This window comes from Heptranchias perlo, chromosome 5, assembly GCF_035084215.1.
Source record: "Heptranchias perlo isolate sHepPer1 chromosome 5, sHepPer1.hap1, whole genome shotgun sequence".
Lineage (NCBI taxonomy): Eukaryota > Metazoa > Chordata > Chondrichthyes > Hexanchiformes > Hexanchidae > Heptranchias > Heptranchias perlo.
In genome coordinates, this window is record NC_090329.1 from 130,268,455 (window position 1) to 130,283,577 (window position 15,123).

Sequence of the window (15,123 nt, forward strand, 5' to 3'; positions counted from 1 at the left end):
ACTCTTTCCACAACAAGGGAGCCTCTCCAATTTAAGTGAAGGCCATCCTATCTGTACAGACTTCGATGGCCCATGTCCCGAGAAATCTGAAACTCTCTTCTACACCATCCTTCCAACCACTCACTGAGTGGGGGGTGGGGAGGAGAAAAGCTGGCATTTAGCTTACTGCAACTACACAATCCCACTTCAGTCATGCCTCTCATAAGAGGTAAACAAGGCCACTGGTTTAGTGAACAATGTTAAATTCTGTTTTTATTATAGGAGATTCCAGGGTGGGTAAAACATCGGCCTTGAATATAAACAATGTACAGCATTTTCAAATAGACAATTGTTTTTAAAAATAAAATCACAGCATTAGAGGCAGAGAAGATCCTACATATGATCTATGTCATGACCATCGTCTATTTCCAATAGTCCCTTGGTATTTTTGTACATTTTAAATACACAAGGCATTAAAACTATCTGGCTTACAACATTTCACTTATTCAAGATAACAAAGACTAAGTTCCCATGATAATAAGCAGCAGTCCTGTTGGCTTGCTAAATGCCCTGGGCATAATTCTGATTTCTACATACAATCAAGCATACATTTCCCCCTGAAATGTGCTAAGTTCATGGGTTTGCCCACAAGAAATTTACCTCCTAGTGTTTAGTCTCAGAATCTTCCTCCATTAAAAGAAGTGAATCCACCAGCATCTCAACCACACACTTGATTCTCAGCCTTTGGCGTTAACAAATCTCAGCTGGGGTGCTGTAGATGTACAACTGGTCAAGGTTCTCACCCAATTAACATCCAGCTACAACTGCTTCAAGTGTGCAAGTAGACATCAGGTTGGACTTGGCTGCAATAACTCCTACAGTAAAACAGCTTGCTAACACACTGTCCAGGCTCAATAATGGGCACTTCAATGAGGTACCAGAAGCAACCCAATGAACACCACCACAGCAAGGAGTCAGTATCTTTTGCAGTAACACGGGACAAAAAATGGCAAGAAAAAAGGCCACAGGGCTGGATTTTTATACTTGTAAACTAAAAAAATTCACAATTTTTATTACAAAAGTTATCACCAGTTTCATAGTGTTAGGTCAGGAAATAACCATTTTGTTAAGTCAATCATTTCATAGTATCAACCAGATACAGCATCTGAAGATATGAGCCTGCATAGCATATTTGAGGTGGTTTTAATCAAAGATATAAGACTATCCCAAACAAAATGTCCAAACGTTTACCTTGGTCCTTGCAGTTTCCTCCAGCACCACCTTCAAATCGTCAGTATATATAATTTAAAAGAGAAGGCAAATAATAGGAGACAAGTTTGGCATAAAAGGATCATCTTCAGATTCATCTCCTTGGAGGGAATTTGAATGATTTATAACAAAGACAAGTCACTAGTGTTCCTGAAGCTGCATTTTATTCAGATACATCCACTGGCAAAGATTTGTCTCCCAAGTGGCAACGTTCTGTCCAATGGACCATGCCAGTTGATGAAAGTACAACAAAATGACAATTGACTTTTTAATCAGTATACAGTTTTCAATAAATGAGTTTTAAAACAAAAGACCACGATCAGTTTGCTTTCAAAGAGTCTTGTAACAAGCTACATGAAAAAAGTTGCTGTGTAGGTGGTTCTATCTCATTACTTTTCAGTGACAAGGAATATAACTCGGAGCACTTGGCTGGCAACATTCAGACTTACGGTTTCCCCCCAAAAATAACGGTTTCTACAGGTTCCATGTCACTTGTCCAAGTGAAGAAATTTAAATTCATTAAAAGCCACAAAGCATGACGTTTAATTTTTTAAAAAATGTTCAAGCCAAGTGGAAACAGCGAATTCAACAAAAATCGGTCGATTACAAGAAAATAACTCGAGCGATCCGTATTCTCGGAGACCAGTCATCTTAAGAATGGCAGTCCGGGTTTCCAAAGACAAGTAGATGTAATGCCCGGCCAGAGAGTGAGAGTTAAGTGCTTTGCCGCTCTCTTTCTTTCTTTGCGCCGCATGGAATTGTGGAAAAATCTCACCAGAAAGCAAAACGATTTCGACAAATTCCAAAAGGAGCTCACGGAAGGAGACTCAGTGGCGATTTAAATCGCCAATACAATGTCCAAATGACAAAAAAGGCTCGGTGGGTCTTACTTTTAAAAAAAATTATGGAAAACGACATAGCATTTGAGGCTCAAAGTCGAAAGCCCGACTTAAGGAAGCCCTCCAGACTAAACAACAGGTAACAAGATTAATCATGACAATGGTGAAACTGGTTTTCTAGCATTTTAACATAACAGGCAAATCAAATTCAGATACAGAGGCTTTCTGCGGTTCCAAGAGCCGTTTTATTAACAAGGCGTGAGTTTGATCCTGAATCTGGCAGAAATGGTTCTTTGGATTCGATCAGTCATAGTCCCTGTAAGAGCGACTTCCGTAACTGCTGCCGCCGCCGCCGTATCCGCTCTGGCTCTTGTACCCACCCGAGTAGTAGTTGTCGCGGTCTCCCGAATCATACCGGCCGCCGCCGCCATAGCCGCCGCTCCTATCGTTATCCCAGTAACCGCCGCCGCCTCTCCTGCGGTTGCTATAGCCGCCGCTACCGCCACCGCCGCGGCCTCCACCGTAGCCGCGTCCACCTCCCGCCTTTTTCTCCGCGTGGCCCACCCGGATCTGCCGCCCGTCGATGGATTTTCCGTTCATCGCCATCAGCGCGTCCCGGGCGTCCTCCGTGTTCTCGAAGGTGATGAAGCCGAAACCGCGGGACGTTTGGGTGTCCCTGTCCTTGATCACTCGCACCTCGGAGATCTGGCCGTACTTAGAGAACTGCTCTTCCAGGGCCTGCTCGTCCGTGTCGAAATTGAGGCCTCCGACGAACAGCTTTCCTTCATCGGACATCTTGACGAGGTTAATGCGTACTTCACTCGACAAAGCAGGAGCTTAAAATGGCGCTGATCACTCCACAGCGCGAGACAAAGAGAAGGAACAGAACGGAAATTGCGTCATTTGAATCGCAACACGTAAAGATCGTCGGGTAAGCGCCTACCCGGAACCTCGTGTTAGTTTTCTGTCTCTCTTTCGCCCCCTCTCGTTCTGCGTGGGGACAAGTTCTTTTAGAGAGCTGCAGAAGTGGGAAAGCAGCGACCAAAGTAGGTAAAAAGAACAAAGGGCTTGAGGGGGAAATAATTCACTTGAGACCCCAGAACAGTGAGTTTTCAGCTGGGAAAAGTGAGGGGATTTAAACAGGAGGTTTTTTTTATTCGTTCATGGGATGTGGGCGTTGCTGGTGAGGCCGGCATTTATTGCTCATCCCTAATTGCCCTTGAGAAGGTGGTGGTGAGCCGCATTCTTGAACCGCTGCAGTCCGTGTGGTGATGGTTCTCCCACAGTGCTGTTAGGAAGGGAGTTCCAGGATTATGACCCAGCGACGATGAAGGAACGGCGATATATTTCCAAGTCGGGATGGTGTGTGACTTGGAGGGGAACGTGCAGGTGGTGGTGTTCACATGTACCTGCTGCTCTTGTCCTTCTAGGTGGTAGAAGTTGCGGGTTTGGGAGGTGCTGTCGAAGAAGCCTTGGCGAGTTGCAGCAGTGCATCCAGCGGATGGTACACACTGCAGCCACGGTGTGCTGGTGGTGAAGGGAGTGAATGTTTCGGGTGGTGGATGGGGTGCCAATCAAGCGGGCTGCTTTGTCCTGGATGGTGTCAAGCTTCTTGAGTGTTGTTGGAGCTGCACTCATCCAGGCAAGTGGAGAGCATTCCATCACACTCCTGACTTGTGCCTTGCAGATGGTGGAAAGGCTTTGGGGAGTCAGAAAGTGAGTCACTCGCTGCAGAATACCCAGCCTCTGACCTGCTCTTGTAGCCACAGTATTTATGTGGCTGGTCCAGTTAAGTTTCTGGTCAATGGTGACCCTCAGGATGTTGATGGTGGGGGATTCGGCGATGTTTATGCCGTTGAATGTCAAGGGGAGGTGGTTAGACTCTCTCGTTGGAGATGGTCATTACCTGGCACTTGTCTGGCACGAAGGTTACTTGCCACTTATGAGCCCAAGCCTGGATGTTGTCCAGGTCTTGCTGCATGCGGGCACGGACTGCTTCATTATCTGAGGGGTTGCGAATGGAACTGAACGCTGTGCAATCATCAGCAAACATCCCCATTTCTGACCTTATGATGGAGGGAAGGTCATTGATGAAGCAGCTGAAGATGGTTGGGCATATGTCACACATTACCATATTGTACAGTACCTGAACAAAATTACAAAGAATTTAAAGCACAGAATTTAAAGCACTGAAACAGACCATTCGCCCCAACTGGTCCATGTCGGTGTTTATGCTCCATACGAGCCTTCTCCCACCCTACTTCATCATCATCATCATCATAAACAGGAGAAATATAACGGAAACACATCCAAGAAAAAGTGGATCATTAGACCAGAAGCATTATAAGACCGCTCTTACTATATATCAGAAATCTGTAACGGATGCTCATTTCCTTTTATAATTTTTTGCCCCTTAGTCATTTTCCAATTGTTGTGCAGATGATATTAAAGTTTGCTGCAGGACTGTCAACATCAGGGAAATTTTAGGAGTGACATTATTAGCAGCAAGAATAACACAGATAGTAAACTGCTTTAAATATTTGGAGTGGTGTTTCTGTTTAAAATTAACATTCATAAGTTTTAAACCATAATGAGTGATACTTCTAAATTGAGAAACCTTGGTGTAGAGACCAGGGCCTTGGTGCAGGATATTACCATAGATAAACAGAGTAGGAGCTTAGGTCTTAACAGCCTGTATGTTGTAGGGTGGTGAAGAGTTCCACAGTATTGAGGTCCTAGAAAAGAATGAGGAGACTGCAGTGTGGTTAGAGTATTCTCAACACTGACCATAGTAGTAGTGATGAAATATAGAGAAACAAAAACATTTTTGGCTGGGAGAGATAGAAAGTTTGGAGTATAGAAATGAGAAATGGATTATCCATCAGATGACAATTTTTGTTGTGTCCTGTCCGGGAGTGTGAGAGAAGCAAGAAAAGAGTCTTCATGAGAGAACAGAGAAGGGATTTACCTGAACAATAGAGAATCATTTCTGGGGTGGTAATTATGATGTATGTTTTATTCAAGTGGTCCCATTGGGCTACTGAAAGTGTCATCAAATGGCACAGACACAGGGTGTGCTGTGTATGCATTGTTGGAGAATGCAATGTAAGAATATAGATATGTTTTTACATCATTTTAATACAGAACAAAGACAGCTGATGTAGCCATTATGATTAAACCACATGAGTGAATCAAAATTGGTTTGACCTGTATGCTGGCAGATCTTATCTTTTGATCACAATGACACTCCAGGACAAAAAACTATAGTTTGGGAAGATCAAACAAAGGAAGCAAAGATTGCTGAGATGAAAATGCAACAGCATATTGACCAGGATGGGGTTGTACATCCAGCAATCTGTTCAATGACCTAAGGGTCATAAAACAACCAACAAAGTTAAACTCACAAGGATGAGATAATTAAAGCTTGTTTTTAAAATGGTATAAAAATTTACAAAGCTTCATTCAGTAGGAAATTTGACCAGCTTCAAGGAGAGCTTCTGTGAATGGACTGGATAGACATCGCTCACGATTCCCTTGAAGTTCTTTACATGTAAGTTTCTAGATGTAGAACTGCATGTACTGTCATAGAGTCATACAGCACGGATAGAGGCCCTTCGGCCCATCGTGTCCGCGCCGGCCATCAGCCCTGTCTACTCTAATCCCATATTCCAGCATTTGGTCCGTAGCCTTGTATGCTATGGCATTTCAAGTGCTCATCCAAATGCTTCTTGAATGTTGTGAGGGTTCCTGCCTCCACAACCCTTTCAGGCAGTGAGTTCCAGACTCCAACCACCCTCTGGGTGAAAAAGTTCTTTCTCAAATCCCCTCTAAACCTCCCGCCTTTTACCTTGAATCTATGTCCCCTTGTTATAGAACCCTCAACGAAGGGAAAAAGCTCCTTAGTATCCATCCTATCTGTTCCCCTCATAATTTTGTACACCTCAATCATGTCCCCCCTCAGCCTCCTCTGCTCCAAGGAAAACAAACCCAATCTTCCCAGTCTCTCTTCATAGCTGAAGCGCTCCAGCCCTGGTAACATCCTGGTGAATCTCCTCTGCACCCTCTCCAAAGCGATCACATCCTTCCTGTAGTGTGTACTGCTCTGTATGTAGTCTCAAGGTGAATGTTTTGAAACAATAATAAAGTTAATTGTCAGACTATTAAAAAGGCTAACCAAGAAATTGATAAAGAGGAAGAAAATTGAATATGAGAGTAAACTAGCAAGAAATACAAAAACAGACTGTAAGGGCTTCTACAAGTATATAAAAAGGAAGAGATTAGCAAAAGTAAATGTGGGTCCCTTAGAGGCTGAGACAGGAGAAATTATAATGGGGAATAAGGAAATGGCAGAGATGTTAAACAAATATTTTGTATCTGTCTTCACAGTAGAAAACACAAAAAACATACCAGAAATAGTGGGGAACCAAGCGTCTAATGACAGTGAGGAACTTAAAGCAATTATTAGTAAAGGAAGAAGTACTGGAGAAATTAATGGGACTAAACGCCTACAAATCCCCTGGCCCTGATGGCCTACATCCTAGGGTTCTAAAAGAGGTGGCTGCAGAGATAGTGGTTTTGATTTTCCAAAGTTCCCTGTATTCTTGAACGGTCCCAGCAGATTGGAAGGTAGCAAATGTAACCCTGCTATTCAAGAAAGGAGGGAGAGAGAAAACACGGAACTACAGACCAGTTAGCCTGACATCAGTCCTCGGGGAAAATGCTGGAATCCATTATGAAGGAAGTGGCACTTAGAAAATCATAATATGATTAGGCAGAGTCAACATGGTTTTATGAAAGGGAAATCGTGTTTGACAAATTTATTAGAGATTTTTGATGCTGTAACTAGCAGGAGATAATGGGGAACCAGTGGATGTAGTATATTTGGATTTTCAAACGGCATTTGATAAGGTGCCACACAAAAGGTTGTTATACAAGATAAGGGCTCATGGGGTTGGGGGTAATATATTAGCTTGGATAGAGGATTGGTTAATGGACAGAAAACAGAGAGTAGGGATAAATGGGTCATTATCAGGTTAGCAGACTGTAACTAGTGGGGTGCTGCAAGGATCAGTGCTTGGGCCTCAGCTGTTTACAATCTATATTAATGATTTAGATGAAGGGACCTCGTGTAATGTATTCAAGTTTGCTGACGGTACAAAGCGGTGCAACAAAGGTTCACTAGATTGATTCTTGGGATCAGAGGGTTGTCCTATGATGAGAGATTGAGTAGAACGGACTTATAGGGCTCGATGTTAGCAGGGCTGCGGGTTCGCGGCGGGGGGGGGGGGGCTATTGGGCGCGTGGGTAATGCGCCCGGTGAAATTAGTCAGCCACCCGCGCGATCGCAGCCCAATTGGATCCACTTACCTCTTGTTCCGGGGTTCCCCACTGCTGATCTGCGCGTCGGGCGGGCTGCGCATGCACAGTAAGCTCTGTCAGCTGGAGGAGCTCTATTTAAAGGGGCAGTCCTCCACCGACAGATGCTGCAACAAATAGGAAAAATAACAGCATGGAGCAGCCCAGGGGGAAGGCTGCTCCCAGTTTAATTATGCCTCACTCCAGGTATCATTAGATGGGTGAGGAGGAGGGGGAGGACAGAGATCTTCCTCCCAGCGGGCGGGAGGAAGTGGCCTGCCTCTGCCACCAGGAAGGCCTGGCTCGAGGGGGCAGAGGAGGTCACCTGCACCACCAACATATCGCCCACTGCATACAGTGCAGGAGGCGCTACAATGACCTAAGTAGGTCAGCCAAAGTGAGTACACTTACTCATTCCCCTACACTCCATCTGCCACATCACTGCCCCCACCCCACAACTCCTGCACTGCCAACACTACTCTGTCACATCACCCCTCATACCCACTCAAACCTCATCCTCATCTTACCTGCACTTACTCACCTCACCAGTACTCATCCCGCCACTACCACTCAACCCAATCCTCATACTCACCCTCTCGTGCATCTCTTTCACAGTCAGCCTCACTCAACCTGCCACTACCTGTGCTGCAGCCACAGGGCATGCATCACATATGTGCAGTAGGCAGCGTAAGGCAAACGTGTTGTGAGCATGAAGGGGATGCACAAGGGTGTTGAGGGTTTGTCATGGTTTTTACTTATATTGAATTTCTGACCAACTCACATTACATATTATATTGGCACCACTACTGCCACGTCTTTGCAAATCTTGTCTGGTTTGTGCAATAATGCCCTTTCCTGAGGATCACAATGAAGACCCACAACTGATGCCACCCATTGTGTCACTGCAGAGTGGGTGTAGGTGTATTTGCAGGGCTCTTTTGTGCAGACGACTGAGAGACGTCGGCGATATCCCCGGTGGCACCCTGGAAGGATGTGGAGGAGAAGTTGTTGAGGGCAGTGGTGACTTTGACAGCGACAGGTAAGAAGAAGGTGCTCGGGACAACCGGGAGCAGCTCGACATGAAGGAGGCTGCAGATGTCCACGACTACATGTCGAGTGACTCTGAGCCTCCGTGTGCACTGCTCCTCAGAGAGGTCCAGCAGGCTGAGCCTCGGTCTGTGGACCCTGTGGCGAGGGTAGTGCCCTCTGCGACGCATCTCTCTCTGCGGTTGCCCTCCCTCCTGCTGTACAGGTGGATGTGTCACAGCAATCTGTTGTGGAGCTCCACGTGTCAGAGGTGGACGGCGAGGCTGGTGATGCTGTTCGCCCTCCGAGGAGGTCATGACTGCAGCTACGGCGGACCCCATCCGGAAGATGTACATCTGAGGGAGTCCTCAAGGTCGGTACATGTCTCTGGACCCCGGGGTAAGTGTGCAAGTTGGTGACTTTGATTGTCAGGAGGAGGGTGGTGGAGGCCAAACTTTGTCCCAAGTGACAGAGTGGCCTCCTGCAATGAGTGAGGGTCTTCCCGCCCCTGTCAAATGGACCTCTGCAGCTGCCACAGGCTGGTGGCTGCAACAGGTCCATTTGAACTGGGAGTGCTTCCCCCAGTATGGGAAACAGTCCCAGTTGTCAATAAAATCCCACCCCTCCTCACATATTCACTTAATCAGATCTGTTAATGACCTGAAATACCAAGGTAAATACTGTTAAGTGGAACCCCGCTGGCTTTAATTGCCTGCGGGATTCCCACATGCGGGGGCTGCGCGCGCACGCCGGCGCGTCTGTGGGGAACCCGGAAGTGGGCGGGTTGGAGCCGGGCTCCCGACCTGCTCCGGGATTCACCGATTTTCGGAGCCCCCCCACCAGGAACGCACCCGATAGCGGGTGCTAAAATGAAGCCCATACTCTCTGAAGTTTAGAAGAATGAGAGGTGATCTCATTGAAACATGTAAGATTCTAAGGAGCCTTGACAGGGTAGATGCTGAGAGGTTGTTTCCACTGGCTGGAGAATCTGGAACTAGGGGACATAGTCTCAGGATAAGGGGTCGGCCATATAAGACTGAGATGAGGAGGAATTTCTTCACTCAGAGTTGTGAATCTTTGGAATTCTCTACCCCAAAGGGCTGTGGATGCTGAGTGAATATATTCAAGGCTGAGATGGATAGATTTTTGGACTCTAGGAGAATCAAGGGATATGGGGATTGGGTGGGAAAGTGGAGTTGAGGTCGAAGATCAGCCATGGTCTTAATGAATGGTGGAGCAGGCTTGAGGGGCTGTATGGCCTACTGCTGCTCCTATTTCTTATGTTCTTAAAAAAAACTCTTAATAGATTTGTCAAACACAATTTCCCTTTCATAAAACCCTGTTGACTCTGCTTAATCATATTATGATTTTCTAAGTGCCCAGTTACTATGTCCTTCATAATAGATTCTAACATTTTCCCTTCTACTGATGTCAGGCTAATTGGCCTATTGTTCCCTGTTTTCTCTCCCTCCTTTCTTGAATAGCGGGGTTACATTTGCTACCTTCCAATCCACGGGGACCGTTCCATGCCGACTGTCCTTGATTAATCCATGCCCTTATAAATGACGATTAATACTGTCCCTCAGAATTTTTTCCAATAATTTGCCCACCACCGAGCTTAGGCTGGTTCCAGAGTTTCTGCAATTTCCTTCCTTATTTCCTTAAGAGTCCTCGAATGCATCTTATCTGGCCCGAGATTTATTCACCTTAAGTTTGCACAACTGTTCAGCAACCATGCTGGTAGTAATGTGAAAAGTGTTAACTTAGCTCCGCAATGCCCCCTAGTTCCCTTTACAGATAAGATGTGTAACCTATCTCCTCTTTGGTAAAAACTGAGGCAAAAAACTTATTTCTCACCTTTGCAACCTATGTAGCCATCACTTAACAACAACTTGGGCATCATTTTAGCACCCGCTATCAGGTGCGTTCCTGGTGGGGGGGGCTCCGAAAATCGGAGAATCCCGGAGCGGGTCCGGAGCCCGGCTCCAACCCGCCCTCTTCCGGGTTCCCCACTGACGCGCCGGCGTGCGCGCGCAGCTCCCGCTGGTGGGAATCCCGCAGGCAATTAAAGCCAGCAGGGTTCCACTTGAAGGTATTTATTTTGCTTGTTCAGGTGGAGGGGTGGGATTTTATAGCAAACTGGGACTGTTTCCCATACTGGGGGAAACACTCCCAGTTCAAATGGACCTGTTGCAGCTGTCAGACTGTGGCAGCTGCAAAGGTCCATTTGACAGGTGGGCGGGGGGGGGGGGGGGGGGGAGGGGAGACCCTCACTCATTGCAGGAGGCCACTCTGTCACTTGGGACAAAGTTTGGCCTCCACCACCCTCCTCCTGACAATCAAAGTCACCAACTTGCACACTTACCCCGGGGTCCAGAGACATGTACCTACCTTGCGGACCCCCTCAGATGTACATCTTCCGGATGGGGTCCGCCGTAGCTGCAGTCATGACCTCCTCGGAGGGCAAACAGCATCACCAGCCTCGCCATCCACGCCGTCCACCTCTGACACGTGGAGCTCCAGAACAGAGTGCTGTGACACATCCACCTGTACAGCAGGAGGGAGGGCAACCGCAGAGAGAGATGCGTCGTAGAGGGCACTACCCTCGCCACAGGGTCCACAGACCGAGGCTCAGCTTCTTGGACCTCTCTGAGCAGCAGTGCATACGGAGGCTCAGAGTCACCCGACAAGTAGTCGTGGACATCTGCAGCCTCCTTCATGCCAAGCTGCTCCTGGCTGGCCCGAGCACCATCTTCTTACCTGTCGTTGTCAAAGTCACCACTGCCCTCAACAACTTCTCCTCCGCATCCTTCCAGGGTGCCACCGGGGACATCGCCGACGTCTCTCAGCCGTCTGCACAAATGAGCCCTGCAAATACACCTACACCCACTCTGCAGTGACACAATGGGTGGCATCAGTTGTGGGCCTTCATTGTGATCCTCAGGAAAGGGCATTATTGCACAAACCAGACAAGACTCGCAAAGACATGGCAGTAGTGGTGCCAATATAATATGTAATGTGAGTTGGTCAGAAATTCAATATAAGTAAAAACCATGACAAACCCTCAACACCCTTGTGCATCCCCTTCATGCTCACAACACGTTTGCCTTACGCTGCCTACTGCACATATGTGATGCATGCCCTGTGGCTGCAGCACAGGTAGTGGCAGGTTGAGTGAGGCTGATCGTGAAAGAGATGCTCGAGAGGGCGAGTATGAGATAGAGCCATGAGATTGTATGAGGATTGGGTTGAGTGGTAGTGGCAGGATGAGTACTGGCGAGGTGAGTAAGTGCAGGTAAGATGAGGTTGAGGTTTGAGTGGGTATGAGGGGTGATGTGACAGAGTAGTCTTGGCAGTGCAGAAGGAGGTGTCGGGTGGGGCGGTGATGTGGCAGATGGAGTGTAGGGGAATGAGTAAGTGTACTCACTTTGGCTGACCTACTGAGGTCATTGGAGCGCCTCCTGCATTGTATACAGGTGGGCGATATGTTGGTGGTGCAGGTGACCTCCTCTGCCACCTCGAGCCAGGCCTTCCTGATGGCAGAGGCAGGCCGCTTCCTCCCGCCCGCCGGAGGGAAGATCTCTGTCCTCCCCCTCCTCCTCACCCCATCTATTGATACCTGGAGTGAGGCATCATTAAACTGGGAGCAGCCTTCCCCCTGGGCTGCTCCATGCTGTAATTCTTTCTATTTGTTGCAGCATCTGTCAGTGGAGGACTGCCCCTTTAAATAGAGCTCCTCCAGCTGACAGATCTTATTGCGCATGCGCAGCCCGCCCGACGCGCAGATCAGCAGTGGGGAACCCGGAAGACCAGGTAAATGGATCCAATTGGGCTGCGATCGCGCGGGTGGCTGACTAATTTCACCGGGCGCATTACCCATGCGCCCAATAGCCCCCCCGCCGCGAACCCGCAGCCCTGGTAACATCGAGCCCCTTGTATTTATATAGCGCCTTTAAAATGTCCCAAGGCACTTTAGCGCGTAATCAGGCAAATATTGACACCGAGCCAAAGGAGACATTAGGACAGGTGACCAAATGCTTGGCAAAGAAGTAGGTTTTAAGCAGTGTCTTAAAGGAGAAAAAAGAGGTGAAGAGTTTTGGGGAGGGAATTTCAGAGCTTGGGGCCTACAGAGCTGATGGCACGGCCGCCAATTGTGGGGCAAAGGAAGTGGGGGACGTACAAGAGGCCAGAATTGGAGAACATACAGTTCTCGGAGGGTTGCAGGGCTGGAGGAGGTTACACAGATAGGGAGGGGCAAGGCCATGGAGGGAATTGAACATGAGGATGAGAATTTTAAAATCTAAGTGTTGGTGGAACGGGAGCAAATGTAGGGCAGCGAGCACAGGTGTGATGGGTGAAAAAGACTTGGTGCAAGTTAGGATACAGGCAGCAGAGTTTTGGATTAGCTCAAGTTTACGGAGGGTGGAAAATGGGAGGTCGGCCAGGAGAGCTTTGCAATAGTCGAGTGTGGAGGTAACAAAAGCATGGGAGGGTTTCAGCAGCAGATGGGCTGAGGCCGGGACAGAGACAGGTGATATTACGGAGATGGACTTTCTGATGGGAGAGGATGAAGCTCAGGGTGAAACAGAACACCAAAGTTGCGAACGGTCTGGTTCAGCCTGAGGCAGTGATCATTCAGCGGGATGGAATTGATGACTAGGGAACGGTGTTTGTGGTGGGGGCTGAAGACAATGGCTTCGGTCTTCCCGTTGTTTAATTGGAGGAAATTGGAGGCATATGCCAGACTGGATGTCGGACAAGCAATCTGACAACACAGAAGCAGTGGAAAGGTTGAGGGATGTGGTGGTCAGGTAGAGCTGCGTATCATCAGCGTAAATGTAGAACCTGACATGTCTTCGGATAATGTCACCAAGGGGCAGTATGCAGATGAGTAATAGGGGACCAAGAATAGATCATTTGGGGACTCCAGAGGTAACGGTGCGGGGCGGAAGTGAAGTCATTACAGGAGATTCTCTGGCTACAACTGGATAAGTAAGAGTGGAACCAGGCAAGGGCAGTCCCACCCAGCTGGACAACAGAGGAAAGGCATTGGAGGAGTATGGTTTGGTCAACCATGTCAAAGGCTGCATACAGGTCGAGAAGGATGAGAAGGGATAGTTTACCATGGTCACAATCACAGTGGATGTAAATCGTGACACTGATTAGGACCATTTCAGTGTTGTGGCAGAGGTGGAAACCTGATTGGTGAGGTTAAAACGTGCAGTTGCTGGAAAGATGGGCATGGATTTGGGAGGCATCAATACGTTCAAAGACTTTGGAGAGGAAAGGGAGTTAGGCGATGGGGCGGTAATTTGCAAGGACAGGGGACAACGGTGGGTTTTTTGAGGAGGGGGCGATGATAGCAGATATGAAAGGGAATAGGACACTACTTGAGGAAAGGGAACCATTTACAATATCAACTAGCAAGGGGGCAGAAAGGGAAGTTGGATGGTCAGCAGTTTAGTGGGAATAGGGTGGAGACAGCAGGAGGTGGGTCTCATGGACAAGATAAGCTTGGAGAGGACATGAGGGGAGATCAGAGAAAAACTATAGAAAGATGCGTGTTCAGATCTACCTTGGCTTAGTGAGTTAGGGGAAGAGAGGGATGAGGCAGAGGCAGCTGACTGGATGGTCTCAATCTTATTGACAAAGAAGTCCATGAGCTCCTCGTACTTGGTGGAGGGGGCAGGGGAGAGATGGTTGGCAGTGGAGAAAAGAAGTCAGGTATTATCTTTGCATTCCAGGATGATCCTGGAGTAGTGAGCAGTTTTATCAGAGTATCATAGTAGGTACAGCACAGGAGGCCGCCATTCGGCCCATTGTGTCTGTGCTGGTTCTTTGAAAGAACTATCCAATTATTCTCATTCCCCATAGTCCTGTAAATTCCCTTTTGAAAGTTATTATTGAATCTGCTTCCAACCCCCCCCCCCTTTCATGAAGTGCATTCCAGATCATTACAACTCGCTGCGTAAAAAAATGTTTCCTGATGTAGCCTCTTTTGCCGATCACCTTAAATCTGTATCCTCCGGTTACCAACCCTTCAGCCACTGGAAACAGTTTCTCCTTATTTACTCTATCAAAACCCTTCATGATTTTGAACACCTCAATCAAATCTCCCCTTAATCTTCTCCGTTCTAATGAGAACAACCCCAGCTTCTCCACTTAACTGAAGTCCGAAAGTGCTGTTGTAAGTGACTTGGGGGGGAGATTTTACCAGGGTCGGATGCAGAAGGAAGTGGGGGGGAGGGGGATGTGAGTGGTGAGGGATACAAGGAAGTGATCAGAGATGGCCTTGTCTCTGATTGCGACAATGAGAATCGAGAGGCCACGTGAGATGGCAAGGTCAAGGGGGTGACTGTGAATATGGGTAGGAGTGTTTATATAGAGGGAGGACAGGTGACTGGTGAATTCAGAGGGCAAGGTGAGTTGAGATGGAGGTTGAAATCGCAGAGGATGAAAAGTTGCTCGGTGCAGAAGCTGAGGGAGGAAAGCAGTGGTAAGAAACTTAATGTGCTACTTGGGTGGGCAGTACAGAACGAGGATTTTGAAGGAAAGGCTAGAGGTGTGGAGCAAGTTGAGATGCTCAAAGGAGAACATGCCAGAGGAGTAGGGGGACAGACCAAGGTGAGAATTTGTGATTAAGGCCACACTGCCA

At 47.7% G+C, this 15,123-nt stretch overlaps 1 protein-coding gene across 1 annotated transcript in view; it reads right to left on the minus strand.

Annotated features, from left to right (window-relative positions):
- Positions 1-1,390: 1,390 nt before the first annotated feature.
- The window catches only part of LOC137322207 (uncharacterized), a 32,847-nt gene continuing 19,114 nt past the window's right edge, over positions 1,391-15,123 (minus strand). Inside the window, exon 4 of the mRNA XM_067985323.1 lies at positions 1,391-2,923. Within this exon, the coding sequence (XP_067841424.1) occupies positions 2,391-2,923 (533 nt within the window). The 3' untranslated portion in view covers positions 1,391-2,390. The remainder of the gene's footprint in view (positions 2,924-15,123) is intronic.